The sequence below is a fragment of the Microcaecilia unicolor genome, chromosome 3 (genome assembly GCF_901765095.1).
Source record: "Microcaecilia unicolor chromosome 3, aMicUni1.1, whole genome shotgun sequence".
Lineage (NCBI taxonomy): Eukaryota > Metazoa > Chordata > Amphibia > Gymnophiona > Siphonopidae > Microcaecilia > Microcaecilia unicolor.
Window position 1 is genome coordinate 72,593,399 of NC_044033.1, and position 20,319 is coordinate 72,613,717.

General features: G+C 41.8%; 1 protein-coding gene across 2 annotated transcripts in view; it reads right to left on the minus strand.

Moving 5' to 3' along the window:
- SMYD2 (SET and MYND domain containing 2) overlaps nt 1-20,319 on the minus strand; it is a 134,089-nt gene that overhangs the window by 101,388 nt on the left and 12,382 nt on the right. For both annotated transcript variants that reach the window (XM_030196040.1, XM_030196038.1), the window contains exon 2: nt 5,348-5,411. In XM_030196040.1, coding sequence (XP_030051900.1) covers nt 5,348-5,411 — 64 coding nt within the window. The remainder of the gene's footprint in view (nt 1-5,347; nt 5,412-20,319) is intronic.

The following is a 20,319-nucleotide window of genomic DNA, read 5'->3' on the forward strand; positions in this document are numbered from 1 at the left end:
ACCCAATCAAAGAATTCAATGAGATTCGTTTGGCACGATTTCCCTCTGGTAAAACCATGTTGTCTCGGATCTTGCAACTTATTGGCGTCTAGGAAATTCACTATCCTTTCCTTCAGCATGGCTTCAATTACTTTTCCAATAACCAAAGTGAGGCTTACCGGCCTGTAGTTTCCAGCTTCTTCCCTATCACCACTTTTGTGAAGAGGGACCACCTCCGCCGTTCTCCAGTCCCTCGGAACCTCTCCCATCTCCAAGGATTTATTAAACAAATCTTTAAGAGGACCCGCCAGAACCTCTCTGAGCTCCCTCAATATTCTGGGGTGGATCCCGTCTGGTCCCATGGCTTTGTCCACCTTTAGCTTTCCAAGTTGTTGATATACACTCTCTTCCGTGAATGGTGCTGTATCCATTCCATTCTCAGGTGTACTTTTGCCGGTCCCTCATGGTCCTTCTCCAGGATTTTCTTTAGTGAAAACCGAACAAAAGTATCTATTTAGCAAATTGGCTTTTTCTTCATCATTATCTACATAGCGGTTCGCTGTATCTTTTAGTTTCACAATTCCCTTTTTAGTCATTCTTCTTTCACTAATATACCTGAAGAAATTTTCGTCGCCCCTCCTTACATTTCTAGCCATCTTCAACCGTTGAAGAAGCAACTACAAACTACTTATAGCAATGTGTCTCCTGGGACCATCCCACATGACAAAACCATCTAAAGCACTGCAATGGTGCCTTGGTATCCCAGAATCTTTCAGCATCTCTAAAAGTGACAACCTGCTTTGAAACACAGTAACAGTGTAACAACTGGTGTAATTAAGAGTTAAGGAGAGGATATTCACATATTCTCATAAAAAGATACAAGGAGGATAAAGAAACGTTGTAAATACTGTTTGTTTACTGCCTCTGCTATTGTTATTGTCCTGTTTAAGCACCAAAGGGACCCTGGTTTTCTGAACTGCCAAATTTATTTTAATCTTGGATTGGTCTGACTTATTGGCCGTGTGAAAAGTACAGCGTGTAGGGAATACTTGCCTACGATCTTCTGATGGTTGTTGATCCTGGCCCTGGTCCCAATCAAATAAATTCTTTCATGCAAGATGTTCCACCACAGAGTCTCCAGTCTCCAGGCATATACCAGGAACCCCCTTATAACTAGATCAGTAAATATCAGTACAACAATATCTTGCCAATGGATATTCCTATAGGGCCCTATGTTCAAAGGATTTATGCTTCTAGCTTTCAAATTTATGCTCATAAATTGGCCTCTCTGAAAATTTACTAGGGCTGAGTGCATAAATTTTCACTCAAAAATTTCACTAAACTCTTAAATTTAAAAGCATAAACAGTGGGTGCTTACAAGGGCAGGATTTAGGGGTCCTTTTACTAAGCCATGGTAAAAACAAGGCCTTAGCGCGCACTTACGCAGGTCTTTCCAGAATGCTAAGGCCATTTTTACCGCACCTGGAAAATGGACGCTTTTCCATAACGGCTGTGCGCTAAACGTTGCCATTACCACGCAGATGTATGCACAGAAAAAGCAAAACCTTGCAAATCAGGAAATGGGTAACACAACAGCGAAGGTGATTCAACAATCAGCAGACGATGCTACAGAGGGTCAAAATATTTATTGTGAAGCTGTCTGCTGATTCTTGAGTCACCTTCGCTGTTGTGTTAGCCATTGGCACGCACCCATTAACAAAAGATAGCACGTGAGCCCTTAGCTCCACCTATTTTTTAGGCAGTAAGGGCTCACACGTAATTCAAGCTATCGTTTTATCAAAGATAGATTATTGCAATTCTCTTTACTTGGGTGTTCCAGATTATAGGCTTAAAGCTTTGCAAATTGTGTAGAATGCAGCTGCCAGGCTGGTTGCTGGAATTTCCAAATTTGATCATATTATGCTACTGTTGAGAGAATGTGAAAAAGAAAAATCAGTGAGGTAAAACCAAAGAGGATGACAGAAAAGTCTTTATTGAGGATATTAAAAACGACCTGACATGGCTGTGTTTCGGCCCGAAGGCCTGCCTCAGGGGTCCTGGTAAAACTGATATTGTAGTATACACTGAAGAAATTTAATGCACGATCTGGCAAAAGAAGTCCTTCGTTGATGCATTAATTACATCAGCCGACATTCTGTCAGTTGTTACTTGGCAATTCAACAAGGTAGAGGATCAACGAAAGACTTCTTTTGCTAGATTGTGCATTAAATTTCTTCAGTGTGTATACTACAATATCAGATTTACCAAGACCCCGGAGGCAGGCCTTCGGGCTGAAACACGGCCGTGTCGGGTCGTTTTTAATATCCTCAATAAAGACTTTTCTGTCATCCTCCTTAGGTTTTCCTCACTGGTTTTTCTTTTACTTTTAGGATTAGTGTCCACTGTGCATTATGCTGCTACAAGGACATCAGCATTTTCAATTGCAGGAATGTTTATGTGGAATGCATTACCTGGGCACCTGCGTATGAGTGATAATATTTTTCAATTCAAGATGAGGTTAGAAATGCAGCTTTTTGGCCAAGCATTTTTTTTTTTTGATGAGCAATGTATTGATGGAGAGTTTACATGGCAGCACTTTGATGTTATGACTGTCTCTTCATGTTCAAGTGTACAGCACTGCGTATGTCTAGTAGCGCTATAGAAATGATAAGTAGTAGTAGTAGTTATGTATGATGATGAAGGATATATTTATTTTGTAGTCTGTGTTATTTTTAATATGTATGTTTTTATAGAAGCCGCTTAGGGTATAAGTGGCTTATTTATTTTGACATTTATACCCCACATTATCCCGAACATGCTCAAGTTCAATGAATGGATTAGAAGTGTTTAAAATAAAATAAATAAATAATCCCGCGCTAATCAGCATGCAGTAATATGGCTGCGCTAACTGATTTGCACTGTCACACCCATTCTCCGTCCTCCCCTCCGAGAAAAATTCTGAAATGTTTTTTAATGAGTGGTTTGCACGCACACACTGTCATTTTACTACAGGACATGTCAGTGTGTCCCACAGTAAGCCCTTTAAAGCTATGGTGCTAGCACATACCGCAGCTTAGGCACACGAATGGCAGGCTTAAATTTATAAGCATAACTTTTAATGTGACTATTCTATATTTGAACTGACATGTCAAGCTGTGGGGTCCTTTTACTAAGGTGCGCTAAAATGTGGCCTGCACTAGTGTAGACGCATGTATTGGACGCGCACAGGTCCATTTTCCAGCGCACCTGCAAAAAAGGCCTTTTTTATTTTGACAAAAATATATTTTCCGTCACGCATAGTAGGAGTGCATAAAAAATGAAATTACCGCCCAGGCCATGCGGTAGTCAGGCAGTAGTTCTGAACTGACACGCGTTGGGTGAGCGTAGGCGACTACGCAGCTTAGTAGAAGGGCCCCTGTGTGTTTACCAAATCACTCGGATATATTACACTCGATATTTTTGTTTTGTTTGAGGTATATTTAACTAAGCTGTCTGTTACTGAAAACACTAGAAGCAAATTCTATCAATTTTCCTATACGTGGCTCATAATTTTGAAAAATAAGCCCTTATATAGAGAACTTTAAATTAAATGTTATTTAGATTTCGTTTACATGTTTTCAGCAGTAGCTCAAGGCATGCTACATTCAAGAATGCTAAGGGTTTCCTTGTTCCTGGAAAGCATACAATGTAAGGGGTCCTTTTACTAAGCTGCGGCAAAAAGTGGCCTTAGGCCGTGGGAAAGACCTGTGTAAGGGAACACCAAGGCCATTTTTACCACAGCCACAAAATGGCCTATTTTCCTTTTGTTATTAATGGCCATGCACATCCATTTTTTAAAAAACTACATGCGAGTAGTTACTGCCACCCATTCTGTAGGTAGTAAGGGCTCACATGGTATTCTGGCACTAACCAGGTAGCATAAAGTGATGTAGCTCAGGCACATTCATTCTCTGCCCATGACATATCCACCGGGAAAAAAAAAAAACTATTTTTTTTAAGCACACAGTTAATACGCGCACATTTCACAGTTACTGCAGGACACCTGAGCGCATCCTGTGGAACTTCATTTTTAACTGTGTTAGGAGCACTTTACTGTCTAACTCAGCTTAGTAAAAGAGCCCCTAAGTTTGTGTCTGAGGCCATGGAGGATTCAGTGATTTGCCTGAAGTCTACGGAGCATCAGTGGGATTTGAATCCTGGCTTCCCTGGTTCTCATCTCACTACTCTAACTTCCACAATGCTATCCACTCCACAGAGTTTAGAAACAAGAAATAAGCAGACACCAAACTAGACAAACAGCAAATCACAAATACACAGTAAGCAGGAGACCTTTGCCTCAGCAGGTTAAGTTTTGTTACCTAAAGAATAATCCTTCACTTGCTGTAGGTGCAGTTAAACAATACTACCCTGGTTCTACTAGTTTTTAAGCAAAACTTGAAAAGATGTGGTTTATTTTTGGTCTGCCAGTATCTTCCTGCTACTTTAGGCTTCCAGCTCTATTGGAAACACTTGCTGCTGGGGTTATGGTGCAACAAGTCTTCATTTGCAGGTATTCAAGGCTGTCCCTCTCTCCTAATCATTACAGTGAACATTCTTGGCTGGAGACCACAGACTGTGAACCCCTCTGGAGGCAGGACCGGTGCTAGACACCATGGGGCCTAGGGCAGATGCTAGGGAGGGGGGCCCCAAAACTTGCTTGCAGATTGTCTCTCTTTCATCTTCAGGCAGGTTTGGGGCCCCCAGTCACAAGGAGGCCCAGGGCAATTGCCCTGTTTGTCCACCCCTAACGCCGGCCCTGTCTGCAGGTCAGTACATTTGGAGTCTGACCACTAGGTGTCACTGCTGAACAATCACCAATGTTTATAATTCTTTTTTATTATTTGTTACACAGCATCTCTTACTGAGCACAGTTTTTTTGCTGCATCAGAAAAAGGGATGGATCTGGCTATCAAACAATTTGCTACCACAGCTTTCAACGCCTACTGACTGGACAAAATCCACATACTTCACACTGTGACTATCTGTTTTGAGAAGGCCTTTGCATGACAGATGCACAGTGAATATATGTGTTTTGTTCATGCAGCATAAAAACATCTGTTTTAATAAGTTTACCTATTATCATCTTCTCATTGTATTTTAACAAAAGATCCTGTCTTTCTGTTATTGTACTTCAAGTTCCACAACAACAAAAAGCAGAATTACAAGAATTGACTTGGCCTCATATTTTAATTCTTTTATTGATCCCTGGGGTTCTCACACTGAGCACAGGAGGAAATTCTCAAACTTCCGCATATGTCTCCTGTGCCAGTGACATCGGAAAAGGGCTCAAGACCACAACAGGAAGGACAACAGCTGGCAGAACACCTACCTGACATTCTGCATTGCAGTAAAATGCTTGTTTACATCTTCCACATTTTGACAACCCTTCTTTCCTTTAATTAAAAACAAAAAAAATTAACATTAATATTTACAATGTACTGACTGAAATTTCAGGTACAACTTGTCAGAGTTTTAAGGATAAAAAATAAAACGGTGTTTTAAAATATTTGTTTTCTTTTATCTAACTTTGGGGCATGTTTATTAAAGGGCATTCAGCCCTTAAGAGGTGCTAACAGGGGTACTGCATAAAGGCGGTCTGTGGTAATATACCTGTTAATGTGCATTTTAGGGATTTTTCTGGGAGAAGGTGTGGCATGGAACATTATTCTGCTAGAGTGTCCTAGGTAACATGCAATAACTGGATAACAGCCAAGTTAACACTGGATCACTTAGAGGCATATTTTCAAAGCACTTTGGGAGGCTAAGTTCCATAGGTTTCTATGGAACTTTGGGAGGCTAAGTGCTTTGAAAATAAGCCTCTTAGTGTTTCCTACGCTGGAGTCGCTAATTGCTCCTGTGTTAAATCCTAGCAGTCAGTGCGTGCTAATAACATTAGTGTATGACCTGCATAAAACATACCCTCAAAAAGAAAAGGTGTTAGATTTGCAGTTAATACGTGCCCCTTTATTGTTAATAAAACTAGAGGATATCCTCATCAGGACAACTAAAGCTTACAGATGCAGAAAAAAATATATAGTATGACTACTGAATATGAACATTTCTTTCTCCAAAAGGGTTTCCATATTAGCGTTTGCAGATGCAATACCTGTTCGGAATTTGAACCAAATCTACCATGCTTGTTAAGCTAGGTTCTGATACATTAGAGATCCGTACCGAAATCAGCACAGATTCTATAACAATACGTGAAAGTTAAACTTAACAAGCTAGGGGCTGGTGGTTGGGAGGCGGGGCTAGTGCTGGGCAGACTTCTACGGTCTGTGCCCTGAAAAAGACAGATACAAATCAAGGTAAGGTATACACAAAAAGTAGCACATATGAGTTATCTTGTTGGGCAGACTGGATGGACCGTGCAGGTCTTTTTCTGCCGTCATCAACTATGTAATGAGCGCCGATAACTATACTTAAGCAATAATGAGCACTAATTGGCACCGATTAGAATTTAGGCACAAAAGTCGCTAAGCGTATTTTATAACGATGTGTGCCGAACTTCTAACACACGCAGGCAAAAAGGGGCGTGGTTATCAGTGGAGAAAATGGGTGTTTCATGGCCATTCCAAAATTTACGCGCCTACAGAATATGGCCCAGTGTGCCTAAATCTATGCACTGGGATTTACGCCACGTTTTCGCTGGTGTAAAAGGATGTGTGTAGATTTAGGTGCTCAAATATTAAGTGTATTCTACAATCGGCGCCCAAATCTAGGCACAGATTATAGAATATGCTTAGTCAGCACTGATTTTAATGCCAATTTTTTAGGTGCCCTATATAGAATCTCTTCCCTAAGGGCTTCTTTTACAAAGTCGCTGCATGGTAAATGAGAGGAATGGTCTTCCTCTCATTTACTGTGCAGGAATCACTAGTGCGGCTTTGTAAAAGAAGCCTTAAGTGGCACCACATGAAAGTCAGTCCTATTTAACCAGTATACTTGAGCATTTAAAGGCTGAATATCATCACTTGTCTTTTAACTCCTCCCCCAGACCACCCACAAGTTAGCTGGCTTTGATCCTGGCCACCTGTGATGATATTCAGTGGCACTTAACTGGTTATGTGCCACTGAATATCAGTAGACAGCCCCAAACAACCTATTCATCTGATCAGGAGCTGTTTCTGGCTGGTTAATCACTTTCAATATCGACACCTTTATGTTTAGGACAGCTTTTATATAAATACCAGTAACGGGTACTAGGTTTATTCCTTTTTGTTGGCAGATTTAGATTTAGGCGCGGTATAAAATACAATTACTTGATATCTCAGCGCCTGAAACTACAAATGTCCATTTACACCAACGGAAATATGGCGTAAATCCTGGCGTGTAGGTTTAGGCGTACTGGGCCATATTTTATAACTACGCGCATAAATTTCAAAACGCCCACGAATTGCCCATTTCCCTGCCCCTTTTTGCCTGCGCACATTAGAAGTTAGGCTCAAAGCGTTAAAGAATACGCTTAGCGAGTTGTGCATGTAAATTCTAGTTATCGCTAATTACCTCTTAAGTGCTGTTAATGTTGATTGGCTTATTAAGCCAATTAAATTACGTGCATTGTTACAAAACACGCTTGGATTTTGGCACTGATCTCTAGGCGCGCTATAGAATCCAGGGGATTGATCTTGTGCTTTATAAGTTTCTATATTATGACTATAGATCACTAGAAATGTTAAGTAGTAGTAGTATTATGGACAAGTTTATTTTCAAAATACTTTTGTCATGGATAATGACAATGCTTTTAAAATATTCTTTGTTCATATTCCTGCCTTTTTCATAGAAGTATTTTTAATGTTCATTTAGCATGTCCAATTTGCATTTCTGTGTGTTGCTTTTTGTTATTATGTTTTGTTAACCTAGACCTTAATAAGCGAAAACATGGCCATATGTCAGGCATATTTTCCTTAATAAAAACTTTGGAATGCCTACCTTGGACTACTTTGTTTTCTGATGCTTTCTGTTGCTTCCAGTGTTCCCTGAAAACGTACAAGGGCATCATGCAACTATGTTCTTGCACCAGTTACTCTGATTAGTTTTATTTATACGCTTATATGTAAAAGGTGATAGGGATATACATTCATAAATTCACATAAGGTTCTTTAGCATGTCAAATCTAGTGCAAGCACAAGCAAAATTCTGTTAATGCAAGTTAACCTAATAGTTTTTTTTTAATTATTATTAATGTGAAGGTGTGATATAACCCCCCCCCCCTCAAAAGTCTGAAAATTAAGGAAAAAGTCAAAGCCATCTCAAAATGTTCCCCGACCGCACATCTCTAAAAGACTGTAACAAACAGATTACTGGCATAGCATTCGTTCTTCTGTCTCAAACAACCTACCCAAATATTTGTTTTGGGGGTTTTTTTAAAGCAGCAACTGAAGCAAAATTGTTATTGTGTGTGTGTGTGTGTGCGTGTGTTGGGAGGGGTAGGGGAGGGCACTGCAGCACCTTATTGCAATAAATGAGAAGATCCAGAAGAGGCAATCTTTGCTCTAGCCAGAAAAACAAATTAAGAGTTCAAAATGAGTTCATTTCTTTCTCTTCCTTTTGCCATGCTCCTATTTTTTTTTTTTGTTACATTTGTACCCCGCGCTTTCCCACTCATGGTAGGCTCAATGCGGCAGGCAATGGAGGGTTAAGTGACTTGCCCAGAGTCACAAGGAGCTGCCTGTGCCGGGAATCGAACTCAGTTCCTCAGTTCCCCAGGACCAAAGTCCACCACCCTAACCACTAGGCCAATATTACCACCAACTCTGTGGCACTTTAAAGTTATAAATTAGGAGCAGGGGCATAGCACCCAAAAGATGAAGAGGACTTGCTGGCCAACCTCCATCTAACCCTTTTATAGCATTTCTTTTGTTAAACGCCTAAATAAATATAAGGAGACCGCTGTGTAAAATCTAGTTACTGTGGATATACTTTTGTCAGCTAAAGGCTCTGCTGCTTTCAGCGAAAATAATAAAAAAGGAAATCTTTTAGATACGTGATTCTGCTATTGAGCAACCTAGAACCCTTTAAACCAATGAATGTCTTTAAAAAAAAATAAATAAAAGTTCTTACCAACCGATACAAATCTGTACTGAGAGAGTTAAAAGCATTACCCACTCTACTATACTAGCTCCAAACAGCTATTTATTTTTTCTGTGGAAGCGGTGGAGACAGAAGAGCAGTCATTTTACATACAGCTGAGAGCATTTCATTACTGTACTGTCAATTACTCATGACAAGGAATGTTTGTGTATATAATTACACTAAATACTCATCTAAGACAAAATTATAATTGTATGTATATATATATTAAATATATACAAAATCTGTTTTATACATCAAGGGAGATGCTCACTAAAGTGCAATAGGCAGTTAACTCATGTTCTAATATGTGGAAAACTGTTAGCACAAGTCTGTGCTAATGTATTTAAAACAATCCTGCATTAAAATTCACACATTAACTGCTTAATGCATTGTGGGGCAGGAAATAGGCATGGATAGCACCAACAACATGCAGTACATTACTGCACAGTAATTGACAAAGTTGTCGACAATTGGCTAGTGTAGCTGCTACCCCCCCCCCCCCCCCTCAAAAGCACACTCAAAGAAGATTATCACCAACCCCCTTCCTGATGCAACCACTTCCCAATACCAGACCCCCACCAAGGCAGACCCTACTCTACCAATCAACCCCCCCCCACCAAGAACATCCCTGAGTATCTCTAGCGAACAGAGAAGGAGAAATCCCCCTCCACTTCCACCATGTCCTGTTGGCATCTGGGTTCAAAATGGTCGCCATGACCTCTAGCAGTAATCTTGCAGTACTAGAGCTACTACTATTACTACTTAACATTTATAAAGCGCTACCAGGGTTACGCAGCGCTGTACAATTTAACACAGAGGACAGTCCCTGCTCGAAGGAGCTTACAATCTAAAGGACAAAAAAGTGCAGTCAATCAAATTGGGGCAGTCTAGATTTCCTGAATTGATGAATAATGGTTAGGTGCCAAAAGTGACATTGAAGAGGTGGGCTTTGAGCAAGGATTTGAAGATGGGCAGGGAGGGGGCTTGGCGTATGGGCTCAGGGAGTTTATTCCAAGCATAGGGTGAGGTGAGGCAGAAAGGGCGGAGCCTGGAGTTGGCGCTGGTGGAGAAGGGTACTGGGAGGAGGGATTTGTCCTGTGAGCGGAGGTTACGGGTAGGAGCGTAAGGGGAGATGAGGGTAGAGAGGTAATGAGGGGCTGCAGATTGGAGTGCATTTGTAGGTTAATAAGAGAAGCTTGAATTGTATGCGGTACCTGATCGGAAGCCAGTGAAGTGACTTGAGGAGAGGGGTGATATGAGCATATCGGTAGATAAGACACGCAGCAGAGTTCTGAACGGATTGAAGGGGGGATAGATGGTTAAGTGGGAGGCCAGTGAGGAGTAGGTTGCAGTAGTCAAGGCAAGAGGTAATGAGAGAGTGGATGAGAGAGTACAGGTGGTGTGCTCAGAGAGGAAAGGGCGAATTTTGCTGATGTTATAGAGAAAGAAGCGACAGGTCTTGGCTGTCTGCTGGATATGCGCAGAGAAGGAGAGGGAGGCGTTGAAGATGACTCCGAGGTTGGGGGCAGATGAGACGGGGAGGATGAGGGTGTTATCGACTGAAATAGAGAGCGGAGGGAGAGGAGAAGTGGGTTTGGGTGGAAAGACAATGAGTTTGGTCTTGGCCATGTTCAGTTTCAGGTGGCGGTTGGACATCCAGGCAGCAATGTCGGATAAGCAGGCCGATACTTTGGCCTGGGTTTCCGCAGTGATGTCAGATGTGGAGAGATAAAGCTGGGTGTCGTCAGCATAAAGATGATATTGGAAACCATGAGATGAGATCAGCGAGCCCAGGGAAGAGGTGTAGATTGAGAAAAGAAGGGGTCCAAGGACAGATCCCTGAGGAACACCAACAGAGAGCGGGATGGGGGTAGAGGAAGATCCATGAGAATGTACTCTGAAGGTACGGTGGGAGAGATAAGAGAACCAGGAGAGGACAGCTGAGGAGGATCAATCTGCCAAATAAGGAATTGCCTTTATTTGGCAGATTGACCCCTAGTGGTAGTGCTGACTATTGCTAGGAGTTACAACCACCACTTTGAATCTACTATAGGTGGCAACGGAACAGGACTGGAGAAGGTTCACTCCTGCCCTCTGCATTAGACCAGTGGTTTCCAACCCAGTCCTCAGGGGCCACCTAGCCAGTCAGATTTTCAGGATATTTGCAATAAATATGCATGAGAGAGATTTGCATACCAAGAAGGCAGTGCATGCCAGTGCACATTCACTGCGGATATCCTGAAAACCTGACTGTCCAGACCACTAGAGATAGCCTAGTAAGTGTAGATGGGAGAAATTGTGAAGGGGAATTGGTGACCATCTTTGTGAGTTGTTTCTTTTTTTCTCAAATGCTGGGGGGGGGGGGGGGGGGTCCTCATTAAGAGGCCCTTTTACTAAAGCTTAGAGTGTGCTAAATGCTGAGTGTCCTATTTTATACCTATGGGCCACAAGGCATTTAGTTACACTAAGCTTTAATAAAAGAGCCCCTAAATACATCAGCAGATAGCATGGATACACCAGAACTATCTGCTGATTCATAACAGAGGTCTGTTTGGTTCAGTGGGTGCCCTGTTTGCCAACTGCAGAGCATGGAGCCTAAAGAGGTGCGTAAGAAGGGTACCAAACTGTCACTAAAGGGATGAGCCAAAGGGAACTACCTCAGAAAGCCTACAGTTCCATGATAGCTCCAATCTACTCTCTGTTCCTCTCCTCCCCCCTTCTTCCCTGCCCTTCTCCTGTGCTTTGTGGAATCCACGCTCTATCTGCAAAAACTCCCCTATATCCACGATCTCTTTATCTCTCGCACCTCTACTTGCCCTTACTGAAACCTGGCTTCACCCTGAAGACTCTGCTTCAGTCACGGCTCTGTGCCACGGAGGGTATCTTTTCTCTCCTACTCCTTGCCCGGTGGGCCGTGGAGGCAGTATCGGGCTACTACTTTCACCCTCTTGTAGATTTCAATCTCTCCTCCCACCTCAATCACACTGCTTTTCTTTCTTCGAAATCCATTCCATCCGCTTATTCGCTCCTCTGCCTCTCCGAGTAGCAGTCATTTATCGCCCCCCCTGATAAATCCCTCTCTTCCTTTCTCACCGACTTTGATGCCTGGCTTTCCTTCTTCCTTGCACCCTCATCTCCTTCTCTCATTCTAGGGGATTTTAACATTCATGCTAATGATCCCTCTGACTCTCATACTTCTCAGTTTCTTGCTTTAACATCTTCCTTCAATCTCCAACTGTGCTCCGCTGCCCCGACTCACCAGAATGGCCACTGTCTCGATCTTATCCTCTCCTCAAACTGCTCACTCTCCCATTTCTGCGCCTCACCTCTTCCCCTCTCTGACCATCATCTGATAACTTTCACACTTAAACACCCTCCTCCCCAGGCACGTCCAATCCTAAGCAATACATTTAGGAATCTTCAGCCTATCGACCCTTCGACCCTATCCTCCAACATCTCAAATCTCTTCTCTACTGCTATGGTATCCAAGTCCGTCAATGAGGCTGCCTCAGCCTATAACACTATTCTCTCCTCTGTGTTGGACACTCTCGCTCCTCCCATGCCTCGTCCTGTAAAACGTACCAAACCCCAGCCTTGGCTGACCTCTACAATTCGCTACTTACGTTCCTGCGCTCGCTCTACCGAACGCCTCTGGCTAAAATCTCGTGCCCATGCTGACTTCATACATTTCAAATTCTTGCTGACCTCCTTCCAGTCTGCTCTTTTCCTCGCCAAACAGGACTATTAAATCCAGTTGACAAACTCTCTTGGCTTAAACCCTCGACGCCTCTTCGCAACTCTCTCCTCAAAGTGCCTTCTCCTCCAACTCCCCCCTCGCTTTCTCCCAAGACTCTAGCTGAGTACTTCCACGATAAGGTCCACAAGATTAAACTTGAATTCTCAACCAGTTCACCCTCACCTCTCCCTCCCTTAGTCCATTCTCTCAACTCCCCAACCCCGCCTCCTTTTCTTCCTTTCCTGAAATCACTGAAGACGAAACTACACTCCTTCTCTCCTCCTCAAAACTAACCACCTGCTCCTCTGACCCTATTCCCACTCAACTACTCAACACTATCTCACCCAGTGTCATCCCTTTCATCTGTCATATCCTCAATCTTTCACTTTCCACTGCGACTGTTCCCGATGCCTTCAAACATGCCGTAGTAACACCACTCCTAAAGAAACCCTCATTGGACCCTACTGTCCCTCCAACTATCGCCCCATCTCCCTCCTCCCTTTCCTATCCAAGATGCTTGAACGTGCTGTTCACCATCGCTGCCTCGACTTCCTATCATCTAAAGCAATTCTTGATCCACTTCAATCTGGCTTTCGCCCCCGTCATTCAACCGAAACCGCGCTTACTAAAGTCTCCAACGACCTGCTCCAGGCCAGATCCAAAGGGCTTTATTCTATCCTCATCCTTCTTGATCTGCTGCTTTTGACACAGTCGATCACAGCTTACTCCTCGATACGCTATCCTCGCTTGGTTTTCAAGGCTCTGTTCTTTCTTGGTTTTCTTCTTATCTCTCCAAACGTACTTTTAGCGTATACTCTGGTGGATCCTCCTCCTCTTCTATCCCGCTGTCAGTTGGTGTACCTCAGGGATCTGTCCTGGGACCTCTACTCTTCTCCATCTATACTTCTTCGCTTGGTACTCTGATCTTATCCCATGGTTTTCAGTATCATCTTTATGCCGACGACTCCCAGATCTACCTCTCTACACCAGAAATCTCAGCAGGTATCCAGGCCAAAGTTTCAGCATGCCCGTCTGACACTGCTGCCTGGATGTTTCACCACCATCTGAAGCTAAACATGACCAAGACCGAGATTCTTATCTTTCCACCTAAACCGACCTCTCCTCTCTCCCCCCTTTCTCTATTTCTGTGGATAATACGCTCATCCTTTCCGTCTCATCAGCACGTAACCTTGGGGTCATCTTCGACTCCTCCCTCTCCTTCGCTTCACATATTCAACAGACTGCTAAAACCTGTTGTTTCTTCCTCTATAATATCACCAAAATTTGCCCTTTCCTTTCTGAGTATGCAACCAGAACCCTCATCCACACTCTTATCACCTCCCGCTTAGACTACTGCAACTTGCTTCTCACAGGTCTCCCACTGAGCCATCTCTCTCCTCTTCAATCTGTTCAAAATTCTGCTGCACGACTAATATTCCGCCAGTGTCGTTATGCTCATATTAGCCCTCTCCTCAAGTCACTTCATTGGCTCCCTATCCGTTTCCGCATACAGTTCAAACTCCTCTTATTGACCTATAAGTGCATTCACTCTGCAGCTCCTCAATACCTCTCCACTCTCATCTCTCCCTACACTCCTCCACGGGAACTCCGCTCACCGGGCAAATCTCTCTTATCTGCACCCTTCTCCTCCACCGCTAACTCCAGACTCCGTTCCTTCTATTTTGCTGCACCGTATGCCTGGAATAAACTTCCTGAGCCGGTACGCCAAGCCTCATCTCTGGCCATCTTCAAATCTAGGCTAAAAACCCACCTCTTCGATGCTGCTTTTAACTCCTAAACCTTCAACTGTCCCCTATCCCTGATATGTCCTGTCTGTCCTAACCCTTATCCCTTACTTGTCCTGTCTGTCATAATTAGATTGTAAGCTCTATTGAGCAGGGACTGTCTCTCCACGTTCAAGTGTGAAGCGCTGCGTACGTCTGGTAGCGCTATAGAAATGATAAGTAGTAGTAGTACTTTGCATACTTTTTCTGTCGTTCTTTTGTAGGTGGTTTACCGATTCTTGGTTTTTATTTTCTTCCCGTCTACTTCACATGTTGTCTAACACCGTAATCATTTTCTGTTTTTTTTTCGCAAGTGGTTTCACCTGCAAACCTGTTTTTGTTTTTTCCCCATCTGCTCTTTGAGACAACACTTTTTTTGTAACCCCACATGCTGGCTAACACCGCACACAATTGTTGTTCTTTCACAGGGGGTTTATCGATCCTTGTATTTTGTTTATTTCCCGTCTGCTCCCCAAGCCAAATCTTTTGTTTTCCTCTTTTGCAATTTTGTGCCACGCTATTTACAATGTGATGCTTATTCCGTTCGTCAGATTCCCTCCTGCACATCATACATTGTTTTTTTCCCCATCACTCCATTTTTTTATATGGGGTGCACAAATATGCACCTTGCTTCACTTCACTGTTTTTTAATCTTTTATATGCTTATGATTTTTGAAGACCATTATCTAACTCATTCCATCAAGAGATTGGATGTTAGTATACGTATAACGATTATTTGGTATTTCACCACATCAAGACATTGGACGTTCTCTGTCAATACAAGCCAGTGTCCTTTTTGGTATGCTCATACACAGCTGTTTAGCCTATTCTGTAATCATCTACATTTCTCATATACATCACTTCCTTACATTTATTTTAGCGTACTCTTATGCTTTAACGTTTTTATTATATTGTACTGATCGTGGATTCATACAATTGTTGGTATTTTAATGTCAATTATCTATATTGTTTTACTTGTTAAACATTTCATGCTGTTTTATTGTTTCATTATTGATTTTGTTTATTATACATATTTTATATCTTTCTACACTATATACATACACATAGCTTTTAACATATAGTTTTATACTTTTTACACTGTTTTATTGCATTGATGTTATTACATTGTCAACTATATATGTATATTATTTTACTGTATAACTTTTGTATGTTTTTAAACATCATTTCATTGGTATTCTTATACATATATATTTCCTTGTAGACTCCTCATGCAGGCCCAGCGGCCGTAACACATTTGTGTCATTTTTTCATTAAACATTTTTATTTCCAAGCACACTGTTCCAGTCTTTGGTATCCATGGTCAACCTCCCACTCTCTCTCTCTTCATATATTTGTGGTTTCTCATGGGACATTTGAATTCTCCACTTTGGCGGATTCTCCTTAACCAGGGGTATGATGCGCTCGGAATCCAGTTGGATCTTTTAGCTATTCTTCACACTGTGCTCCATGCTTTGCTTGTGTGTTGATTGAGAAGTTGTGGAATTAGAGATGTGGTGTTGAGGTAGATAGATTTCCCTTTCAAGCCATGTACTGAGACCTGTTGTTCAGGAACGAATCATTTAGAAGGGTATCACTGAATAGGGGAGTACCACAGGGTTCAATTTTGTCCCATTTCTATTTGGCCCCTCTGGCATGAAAATTAAGCAAACGGAATATTTGAGTATCACACTTACACCAACAAAATACATATGCGATAGATGCTGAAAGAGATGTTCATCAGAAAGTTGAATTGTAGTTCGGAGAGACAGTGGCTACCTGGCTCTGCCATCATAAATTGCTTTTAAATATTGATATTCTTCACTGAAAGGAGTCAATATACTTTATTCATAATTGAACATGCACTTAATTGGAGGAAAAACCCCAGTCACCGCTGGAAACACTCAGTAGTAAAATCAGAGAATATTTAGAGGCATATTTTCAAAGCACTTTGGGAGGCTAAGTTCCATAGGTTTCTATGTTATACCTGGAATTGTGAATTTTTCCCCAAGTCCATTTAGTAGTGGTTTATGGACTTGTCTTTTAGGAAACCGTCTAACCCCTTTTTAAACTCTGCCAAGCTAACCACCTTCACCACGTTCTCCGGCAACGAATTCCAGAGTTTAATTATGCGTTGGGTGAAGAAAAAGTTTCTCTGATTTGTTTTAAATTTACTACACTGTAGTTTCATCACATGTCCCCTAGTCCTAGTATTTTTGGAAAGCGTGAACAGATGCATCACATCCACCTGTTCCACTCCACTCATTATTTTATATACCTCTATCATGTCTCCCCTCAGCCGTCTCTTCTCCAAGCTGAAAAGCCCTAGCCTCCTTAGTCTTTCTTCATAAGGAAGTCGTCCCATCCCCGCTATCATTTTAGTCGCCCTTTTCTGCACCTTTTTCAATTGTTGATATTTCAGCGCATTAATCTACACACATCCATTTACACCAACAAAAATGTGGCATAAATCCTGGCACGCAGATTTAGGCACACTGGGCCATATTCTATAAGTAGGCGTGTAAATTTTGGAATGCCCATGAAATGCCCATTTCACCGCCCATAACCACGCCTCTGCCTACGTGTGTTAAGTTTGGTGCACATCATTATAGAATACGCCTAGCGAGTTGTGCACCTAAATTCTAATCAGTGCCAATTAGTTCTCATTATTGATTAAGTGCTATTATCAGTGCTCATTTGCTTATTAAGCGAATTGAGTTGGGAGCATTGTTATAGAATCGACGCAAATCTCTAGGTGTGCTATATAGAATCCAGGGGTATATACTAAGAAGGGATCAAATCCATGGGATTTGGTCCGTACAAACTGTATTTTCGAAACGAAAGATGGACGCCCATCTTTTTCAAAAATACGGTCTGTCCCGCCTATTCACGTATCTGTTTTCGGACATAGACACCCATGGAGATAGGTGTTTGCGTTCGATTATGCCCCTCCACATGTCCCCCCACGTGTCCTATCTGTCTGTCCTACCCTTATCCCTTATTTGTCCTGTCTGTCCTGATTTAGATTGTAAGCTCTTTTGGGCAGGGACTGTCTTTTCTTCATGTTAAATTGTGAAGCGCTGCGTACGACTGGTAGCGCTATAGAAATGATTTATAGTAGTAGTAGTATGGAACTTTGGGAGGCTAAGTGCTTTGAAAATGAGCCCCATAATATCCCAACTACATCCAGCTTTTTTCTATCATTGGCATAAAAAAAACCCTCCAAATAAAGTCCAGCGATCATTCATTATGAAATCATCCACTTCTGTTCAAATGTTTTATATTTTTCTTTATATGACTAAAAGTATAAGATTCCTCTGTTAATATGAATTTTTCAATGCAGGAAACTATGCACTAATCTAAATACAGACGATCCCAATGGAGACCCATTTCACCCTCGCTTCATCAGGGGATGTCCTTCTGTGCTATGCTTTTGTCCGTATTAAGATAATATGTATTTTTTAATGCGGGAAAATAAGCACTTAACGAGACATCATTTACTGTTTTCACTTGCATAAATATTTATAAGTTGGTGGTGACTAATTTCACTAGTCTAATGGTGAAATTTATTAAATTGGGGATGACAGCAGTGGAATGGAGTAGAGTAGCCTAATAGTTAGGGCAGTGGGCTAAGAAACAAGGAAGCCAAAGTTCAAATCCTTGTGGTCTTGAGCTAGTCATTTAACCCTCCAGGGGCCCTACTGTATCTGAATAGAACTTGTCTTACATTCTGCTCAGTACTTTCTGTGATTGAAAGAGCAGAATATAAGCACTGACATTAAAGATCAGAAGCATTATTAGCTAGGCTGATTCAGCAATTCTGGCCCTATTTGACAGTAGCTAATTTGGAGATGACTGGACTATTGAAGCTTTTTATATTTTCCAGCCTCTCAGTCCAATCTGAAGAGCTTGTAGCTGGTACAGAATATGGCCACAAGGTTGATAACAGAGGACAGGTGGCAGAACATGATACGCCATTGCTATGGAGGCATCACAGTGCAGTTAAGAGTTAAATTTAAAAGTTTTATGCTATAAAAGTCTACTGCAGTATTTGGCAAATTATACCTTTGTGCCCATTCGGGTACTTGGATTTCATCCACTCACAATAATGTTTTTCCGATATGTGCATCTCGGCCTTTGGAATAATGTCTGTGGTAAGTTAAAGCAAAAAAAGAAATTATTTTTCATTCCTTAAGAAACTGAAACTGTTTTTTTTTTAATTCAGTATTATGGCACTAGTTAGTAAATGGAGAGTTTTATGATGGCTGTTCTATTTTAGGATTGTTGTGTTTACATGTTATGCTTGACTTTCTTGTAATTTTTAATTGTACACCACTTAGATGTGATTTATTAGAGTGGTTCATGAAGGGGGTAATTTTATAAAGGCTTCCTCATGTACATATGCCAGTACAAGCATTTAAAATTACCTTACATTTCCAAGTACACGCAGTGCCAAGAATCTGCATACTTGTACTTGACTTTGTAGTAGATGGGTTCAAAGGACAGAGTACCGATTTTCACTTACTCCTGAGCGGCTGTAAATGCCCATGGCTTCATTTTACCCATTAATTTCTATACCTTTTTGGGTCAATTTTATGAGCACATATGTCTTTATCAAAGTAGGCTAAAAATATTTTATAAAATGTATACAATTTGAAGTAAAAATTATACAAATTTTATAAATTTTATGTAATTAAAGATATAGATCAATATGTAACTAAGTGGGAAATATGGAAGGGGAAGTTAATTTGGGGGAATATATTTTTATGAAATATATATGACTATTACTGAAACAAACTAGCCAAAATCGCTTAATAGAGAAATATAGAAATAATCCTGGGTAGAAACAAATTTAGGGCCTTGCTTACTAAGGTGCATTAGTGTTTTTAGCGTGCCATGTGCTAACCATGTACATGCCTATAGGGATATTGTAGGCACGTTCATGGTTAACGCGCCTATAAAGCTGCTTAGTAAGCAGGCCCCTTAATATGAGAGAAAATGGATTTTTCTCCTTTTTGAACAATAACAAGAAGCAGACTTAGCACTGGGTATGAACTTTTTGCTAAAGGCAGGCTCTGACAAATTTCCTTAATTTAGGAGCCAGAGGCTGAAACACTTGCCCCTTCTCCACTGGCCCCTCCTAGATCTGTGCAACTCCTCAGGGCCCAATTTACGAAGGCTGTTTTTCCATTTTGTATTTATGGGAAAAGAAAGCTTTCCAGTCACCCCCCCCCCCCCCCAATGTAACCAGCTACATTCTACCAGCTAACCACCCAGGAAGTCAATCAGGCAAACCCCAGCCTTTACTCTCCCCCCCCCCCTCATCATGTAACCAGCTACATCCTTCCCAGGTACAACCCCCCAACCCCAAAGCATCATCTGCAGTGGATTCCTCTCCCCCCCTAATGTAGCCAGCTAAATCACCCCCCCAGATAGTGTCACACCCTAGGAAGAAAGTCAGAAACCCTTTCCCAAGCCTCCACCCTCCAATGCAATCAGCTAAACCTCCTGTCACCAGCCATTCAGTCACTCCACAAGCCTCTATCCCCAACGTAGCCAGTTAAATGCCCCTCCCCCACCCAATCTAGGGCCCCTTTTACAAAGGAACGCTGTTTTTAGATCACTCTAAAAATAACCGTGCGCTAAAAACGCTAATGTGCCTTTCTACAAGACCCCCCCCCCCCCCCCCCACTAGGGACTTCACAGACA